At 38.1% G+C, this 8379-nt stretch overlaps 1 protein-coding gene across 2 annotated transcripts in view; it reads right to left on the reverse strand.

The window, feature by feature from the left end:
- PXK (PX domain containing serine/threonine kinase like) overlaps nucleotides 1-7413 on the reverse strand; it is a 42896-nt gene extending 35483 nt beyond the window's left edge. Inside the window, exons 1-2 of one of the 2 annotated variants that reach the window (XM_011371766.2) lie at nucleotides 7345-7413; nucleotides 881-1067 (exon numbers count right to left, since the gene is read on the reverse strand). In XM_011371766.2, coding sequence (XP_011370068.1) covers nucleotides 881-1019 — 139 coding nt within the window. In that variant the 5' untranslated portion in view covers nucleotides 1020-1067; nucleotides 7345-7413. The remainder of the gene's footprint in view (nucleotides 1-880; nucleotides 1068-7344) is intronic. The other variant, XM_011371767.2, reaches the window with a different exon arrangement.
- Nucleotides 7414-8379: the final 966 nt, after the last annotated feature.

An 8379-nucleotide genomic window follows, 5' to 3' on the forward strand; every position in this document is an offset into this window, starting at 1 on the left:
TTTGTGCCTCTATTTCCCTCTCAGAGATAGGAATAAAAGTGCCTCCCTCTAATTCCTTCAAAAGCAGTGTTTTGAGGACCCCAAAAATAGCATGTTAATGATCTATTCTCTTAGCAAGGAAATCAGCTTATTAATAATACCCAGAGTTCCACTTAGAAAGACTCTAAACATAGTTTAGCTTTAACAAATTATTTGAATTCTAGTCATTGGTTCAGTCCTACAGTAGTTTCCATTGGTCTCTTCAAGACCACAGCAGAGTGTATTCAATATTTAATCACCCATTCTTCTGACACAAGGCTCAGGTAACTGATGCCAACTTTCCGTGGAGCTGGTACCGTTTCCACCTCAGTTCCCTGGCTGCTGCCCTGATCTAGTGAAGGTTTGGAAGACAATCACATCCTCCTCATGCTTTGCACTGAGTGGGTCTCAGAGAACAACTAGGAAGACACAGAGAGGTTCCTTCTGAATCACTGCTGTGTTTAAAGTAATTCCGAGAAAAAACAGGCACACTACATATTGTAAATACAAAAATGGAGACAATATAAATCAAATTGAGATTGCTGTATAGATTATCATGAATTAATTACTCTCTGTCCTGTCAGAGAAGATAATACAGATAAAGACTGTAAGTGCATAGACACAGTAACTTCTCTTCGATATTTTTCTGCGCGGACATTAACAATATGTTAGAAGTAATTATTTTCTTTTTATATATCAGTAGTAAATTACAACCAGGTAAGAATTAGTAGGTAAATAATGCCCTAAAACAAAGGTATACATCTTCCCATTTGGAAATAGAGTTTCTCTCACATATTTTATCTCCAGCAAAGCACAGAGCCTCTTTAGCCACGTGACCACAGCAGATAGATCCCATGCTTACCAGTGTAGTTCGCAGAATAGTTGTTTGGATCTAAAAACTTCTTAACCAGCTCACAATTACACAAGATATGATTCGTGGTGATAACGTTGAGATAGTTCTGAAGACCTTTCTGCCTCTCAGCTATGAATTCACGATCCATGTTACCAATCAATTTTTTGGGAGGAAGAGGTAGACTCAGGCCTGAAATCTTTAATTTAAAAAAGAAAAAGCATTATATTCATGTAATTCCCAAATAAGATACAATATCAGAATCCTAAGCCATCTCATTTCATTAAGTCTAAGACCACAGATTTTAAGATGCATCCTAATTTCAGTGATACTATGAAAATGTGAAAAAACTGTGCATCATAGAATTCATAAAATATTGCTTTAAGCACAACTATAAAACTTAATTTTTGAAAAAAGTGTTATTTTTATGAACACAATTTTAAGAGTCAAATAGTTTTTTATTATTATTCGTAGCTGCATGACAGTCCCTCATCACCACCCCTGCCACCAGGTGACATGTCTATTCCCCACTCTCCAGAGACAGCCATACTCAACTCTTTCAACCAGTCTTTTAGCACTGGGGAATATTTATATTGTTGTCTTGATTTTTTCATTTTTAGGCATTACCTATGAATTTCCCATCATGGAAGATGAGGATTAAGTTCTCTTGTTCACAATCCTGACCTCACTCCACAGACATCCTGTTCCTAATCCATCCACTATAGTAATTTTATTCAGTGCAGTATTCATGTTTATATTAGGTAATGATATTCATATCTAAGCCAAAGAGCCATGCTGACCATGCTTACCATGCTTACTTTCTGTCAACTGGCAGTCTGTATTTTTAGTTCACTAATCAACTCTAAACTCTCCATCTAAGCCATTTCTCAACATATTCGGAGATGCATTAATTTCATTTTCTTGAGGAGTATCTTCTAGAATCCACCACCCTGCTTCAAGCAAGACTGATGGTCTCTACACCTGCTGCAAAGCTGATATCCTGGAATGTCCATGCTGGAGATGCTTTTTGCCTTTCTTTGGCTGAACTCCACTTCCGCATCCATACCTTCCTTTTTCTTGGATACTCCCCTTATTTTTGGTGGAGATATTCTCCACCAAACTTTATCTCCCTTGACTCCTTTTTAGGAAGCTGACAAAGTTTTTGAAACCTTGCATGTGTAAATATGTCTTTACCCTCACTCGATTGATAGTGAGTCTTGATGTGGAATTCTTAAGTCAGAAATATCTATTCTTCAGAATTTTTAAGAACTACTTTATTGTCTTCAGTAACCTCAGTCTTTAACATGAGGAAGAGTCTTTCCTCTTAGACTGGGCAGATTCCCCCCAAAAGAATCTTCTGGTCTCCTTCCTGGAAGGTCTAGGCCTGATTACCAGTATTCCGGTTGCTGAGAGAAAGAGGAGACTCAGAGAGGAGAGAATGTGGGGAGGTCGGATCTATGCTCCTGTTTTATTATGTAAATATTTCCAACTGTGCCCGACCTACATTCTCCAGTCCAGAGACTGTTTTACCCTCACCAGTGAATAACTTTCAATTCTCTGCTGGAGGGAGAAGGGCAGGCATAAGTTGCTCAGATGGGGGAGATTTAGGGATCTGACTGCTTCTGAAACATACTTTCAACTCCTGATTTTAGCTTGAACTCGCCCCACACTGGAGGCAGCACCAGCACTGTCAATTGCTAACCTTTTGAAGGTTCTGTGGTATAATTGGACCCAGTGGAGTTATCCAGCTGAAATTCCATTTCAGAATTCTGCCTTCTCATATTTGCTTAATTAGTTAGCTCCCATTCACTGAATTTACAGCTTCAAATGTTTTGTTGTAGCTTTCCCCTTTCCTATTTGTCCGTGTGTGTGTGTATGTGTGTGTGTGAGGTCAGTTTACTGTTGTTTAAGAGTGGCTTCAGGAGGCCCGCAAGTGCTCAATGTACTATCATTTTCCAGATCATTTAAAACTCTAAGTCGATTTTTTAAACTTAAAAAAGAAAGCATCGAATTGGTCTCTTAATTTAATGAGCAAAATCACTTTCAAAGAGCAATGCTATTTTACTCTTGTGCTTAAATTACAACAGTCCAAGTGGCTTGTGTATTGATCGAGGAAAAGGTCTAAAGACAAGGCCATCTTGAATTCAGACATGGCTGTAATCTAAACCACCCATGTGGGCAAATCGAACTTAGCCTGTTCCACTCTGTGTTTTTCAAACAATAATGAAGACCTTGAACTTGATATTGGAAAAGATCAAAAGGCTGGCTGACAATTCTAAATTGTCTATTTCTCTAATCTAATTATGAACATATGCCAGAACATACTTCAAGTGAATTTTCTACCATGGCATAATTCACTACTAGATAAGACACAAATTTCAGGTTGTTTTCCTCATTCATACAATTAGGTTCCACCTAATAGCATACAGTAAAAAAATCATACTTATGAAGAAAGCACATCACTCGGCTATGTCTAATACAATCACTTTGCTATTTCTTTTGTTGTTGTTGTTCAGGAGAATTAAGTAATAATATAGGGTAATCAAGAGTAATATATTACTGAAAACACAACTTATTTCTTTTTAACTCTTATTAAGTTGCAGAATATAATCTCAACTGTGTACGTTTGTGTGCGTGTGCATGTGTGTGTGTGTGAGAGAGAGAGAGAGAGAGTTATACATGCACAGGATATAATTATATATGTACAAAAAAATGTCTGGGCTCATACCACCTGCTTAAGAATAGTTACCTCTGGGAATGGGTTGGTCCATTAATTTTTATTTCTATACTATGAAAAGTTTACATTGCTCACTACTTTTTTGGGTTAAAAAAAGGAAAGAAAAATCCTTCTGTTCATCAAATTGATTGTATACAGAGCACAGCTTTTTATAAATTCCATTAACTAATATCAGCAGATTTGCCTACACTACTTGTCTAACAATAGACCCAGCTGAATCCCACATCTCTCAGAATGGAGAGTCATGCTGATGTCATCTGATTCAAACCTCAGTAGGGCTATTTTTCATTCATGGTAGGGATGTGAAAATGAATTTGATAAGACATCTGTTTCAAGCTTTGTGGCCTTCAAGCTTCGACAAATCTATTTTTTCAAGCTTCATTTCACTTTAGGAAATGTATTGATCTGCCCAGACATAGCTCCTCCAAACCATCAGGTGAAACAGAGTTCTTTGTCAACAGCTTCAATGATCGTGTCCCTGCTATGTCAGTCTGCTAGACACACTGGAGGTGTTTTCCTGCTCTAGTTTATGATCGCACAATAAATATTACTAAAAGTACTAAAACTATGCAATATGTGTTATTTCAAAATCTTGCCTTTTAAAAAAGATTAGCATTCGCAAGATCCTTATTTTCTCTTTTGGCTTTCTCCTAGAATTTCTAAAATGCTTACTGGTCTCAGAATATAAAATTTAGAACTCCAATGACTAATTATGAGGCAGGGGAAGAGAATAATGGCACATATAGAGTGATAAAGTCAGTAAGCCTGTGATTTCCTATGCACCTCCACATTGATGGCTTGAGGCCATGACACCTCATCATCCCGTTTTCCATAGCTTTCCTCTGTAACATGCCCTAAGGAGTCCCTTCTTGAGTTCCTTGTTAAGGGAAAGGGAACAAGAAAAGCAGCAGAAAAGTCCCCCAAAGTTCTATTCTAATACCTGCACAGTGACAATGCAAAGGGGAGATGGTCGCCAAAATGAGGTCTAAAGACCATAATCTGACCCATGCTAGCCTAGGAGAAGCCTCTAGGTTATAAGACAGACTATATCAGTTTCGAGAAAAGTAGCTTTTGTCTGAATAGAAAACGTCCAAATTTTGAATCTGTTCATCTTTCACTTCCAGTATAAGATCTTAATGACCTAAAACTGCCTTCAACCATAATCTAGTGAATATTCTAGAGAATTCTAAACTCTCAATAGTCCCTTTTCCCTTCAGTGTACAGTACAGTCTCTCCTATATCAACGATGGGCAGTAAAATTCAAATAACAAAACATTTGTGCTACAACAGCCCTGAGAAGTCATCTGGTTCAATCCCTTTGGTTCCGATGGGGAAAGTGAGGACTGAGAGAGGAAATAACAAACCGAAGGTCTTAATACTGGTAAAAGCAGAACCTGTGTTCCTTCCCAAGGGTTCCCTACCCAGTTCCCATCATTTCAACTCCTGTTTCCTTCTTTTTCCTTGTTGTATGCTGTCCCCCTAGATGGTTACTAATTTGATGTTGCCTTTAAAATAAGGTAGTGATTTTTCTTCACTGTTACCACAAAATATGCTCACTATAAAAAGTTTGGAAAATGTAACTTTTTTTCTATTTTTCTTCTTATATAGCTTACATGTGCTTATTTGAGGAAAACTTAGAAAGTACAAAACTGTATAAAGAACCAGAAAAAAATGTAACCCATAAGCCCGCCACCTGGGATCACCACTGTTAACATTTTGGCATATTTCCTTCCAATCTTTTTTTCTAAATATTTCATGTTATTATATTGCATGTATAATTTTACATCCTGCTTTTTTTTTTTTTTTCACTTAGGCATTTTTCCTATTGAACTCAGACAACTCTGCATATGTGTATTATATTTCTCTTTCTTCAGCAGGAACTCATTATCTGTCAGAAGGGTAATCAGACACTGAAAATCATGGTCACAGTTTTATTTTGTGGTTTTGGAATCCTTTTGGTCTGTTTTATGGAAGTTGTTTTGAAATTATTTTGTTGCCAAAAAGCCGTATGTACTTTCTTCTGTTTGTTTACTTGAATCTAGAAAAACCTCCCACTTGAAATGAGGTCTGGCCATATCCTGCCCAACACAAGCCAACATCAATATACACGAATATTTGCATTTGAAATAAAATGCACATTGAAAGTACCCATTTTAAAAGGGAAAATTACACTGAAGCAAGAACAAAATTCTATTATAGTAAAAAGGCCATAATTGATTAGTCACAGAGACTCAACTTTATATCCCCAAAGCAAGAATGAACAGAATATAAAACCCTTCCCCATCTCCCATTCTTAGGGGTTGGGCCTAGGCAATTTCAAGTTTAGAAATATTTCTCCCACAATTCTTACTCAGCCCTGGCTGAACAACACTGTACAAAGATGACTCCCCCTTCTTTAAAACTGGGCAAAAGTTCACGTGTGCATAAAGGTGAAAACACATAGTAGGCTTAACTTTCAAATGCTCACGTCACTGTGGAAATGTCACGTGGAAATGTTTGGAGGGACTTAAGGGGACTATCCGCCACTGGAATGAACTGCACATTGGTGCCTCATCTACAATGTCATCACGGGCCCAGCTTTTGTCTAAGAGTAAAGAATATGCTATTAAAATCCATAAATGAAACCAACTAAACCCACCTATGAGGAGAATTCAATCTCTGCCATTATTCTATCTGGAGATTGAAAATGGTCATACTATAATTAAAATTTTAAAAGACAACATGTGTCAAATGCATGGCCAGATGGCAATTACACAAAGGTTTGCAGATACTCAGCCCAATTCTATCAGAAGGAAAATAAGGCAGTCATGCTTTTAGCAGTGTTGTAAATAATGTTAAAGTGTGGACTCTACAAACGCTATTTTCCAAAGTCTGATCGATAAAACATGGCCTTTTGAAGGAAAGGAAGCATTACGCTCCTTTCCGGCCAGCATTCCTCCTGACCTTTTTAGACAGGATCAGGGGTCACTCAGATTAAGTTAGGTGATGATAGCTAGCTCACCAATGAAGGGAGCACTCCTTCACCTTCCAGCTAAGCTGGTAATAAGCCAAGAGCTCTGGCTTGGGTTTAAAGGGTTTTGTGTTACCGAACAAATCTGAGATATGACACAAATCCAATAGTCTTCTCTAATACACAGCACTTGAAGACCAATCTGTCAATTGAAGACATGAGTAGTATTGCCAGTCTTTCCTATAGTACTAAAGCCCCTCTAGGACCCTTCAATCATTACCAGCAGTGTTTTCAGAGAAAGACTTTGCAGCTCATCTTTCTTTCCACTATGGCCACCAAGTTAGGAACATTTAAATCAAAGGGATTCAGAAATATAGATTTAAGAGGAAAAGTTACCAAAAAAAAAAAAAAAGTCTCCAGTTACTGCTGAATGTTGACCTGCAATGCAGCCTAGTTTAATGGAGAGAGTCTGAGAGAGTTCCACCTCCATCTCAGCGAACAACCCTAATACTCCATTTGCTCAATACTAATCTGCAAAAAGGAGATAATATACAGCATCCCATGACTGTGGTAAGAATGCAGTCCGTCACAAAGGTACTCAGTTGCAGGGTGACTATTATAAATCACATGTTTGCTCTCAAAAGTTTATTTTTAGAGCCATACATCATCTGTTTACCTCCTTTGCCAGGGAAATTTGCTAATTTCTTATTCCTGATAGTGCCATTTCCAACTGGTTTCTAAGACACCCCAAGCAATCAATGTGTGTCATTAGTGTTTTAAAATATTTACCTGCAAGCTGTTGTTCAGCAAATCAAAGTCACTGTATCTCCTAACAATCTGTAAGAGACAAGACAATAGTTTTTTAATTCAGCAAAGATAATCATTTTTCATTTCCTTATTTAATCTTTACTGGCATTCAAGAGCCGAGGCACTTGCACTAAGGGTAGTGAAGCTTACACCCGGTGCTTAACTTGCTTAACTTGGCAGGCGCAGAAAACAGATCTAGCAGTGTGCCAGAGTTGGCTGAGCCATGGGAAACTGGTTAATGCCAGCCAAACTCACAAGACACTGACAGGTAAGAGAGGGTGATAATGTATTCACTTTCAGGGTGAATAGGCATTTAAATCTTTCTTATTAACCAGGTATCTGGAAAGACAAATTAACAATTTACCAAAAAAGAAAATGTTTTACTGACTGTGAAACCAAAGTAAAAAGAGGCGGACAGTTTTGAGCCATTTCGACCTCGCCATGGATAAAACTTCCCTCACCTGACCTGAGATCCCACTACTCTAGAGACTGAACTGCGCCTGCAGGCGGAGAGGCCACACCTCTCCCAGATTCCCCATGTTTCCCATTTTGGTAGACAGTTCACCTTCCACTGTCTATACATTCTTTCTGACTTGTGTTGATGCCACTGATTAGGCCACAGCCAGATTCTATTAGCTCTTCCGGCTCTGGGCAAGGAAATTATTTAGCTTTTGAATAGTTTGACTTCAGCCATTTCTGATGATTCTCAAATGGTAGCTTATAGAGGACTTACCTGAAGCCTGCCACAGAGCCCACCAGAGAGAATCTAATTCAGGAAGTCTAGGGGGGTGTTCAAGAGTCTACATTTTTGTAACTTATCCCCTGGGATTCTAACGCATTGAATCTAGAAAATTGTATCAAGGGTTGATTTTTCTGGTGGGATACTGCTGTTGGCCCTGCTTGTCAAATTCACATCCAAGCGTTAAATATAAAGCCATCCCTGATAAGTTCAAAGGTAGCATAGTGGTTAACCATAGAGAATAAGTGAATTTCAACTCTGTTCTGTCACTGATTTGA

This window comes from Pteropus vampyrus, unplaced genomic scaffold (genome assembly GCF_000151845.1).
Source record: "Pteropus vampyrus isolate Shadow unplaced genomic scaffold, Pvam_2.0 Scaffold195, whole genome shotgun sequence".
Taxonomy (NCBI): domain Eukaryota; kingdom Metazoa; phylum Chordata; class Mammalia; order Chiroptera; family Pteropodidae; genus Pteropus; species Pteropus vampyrus.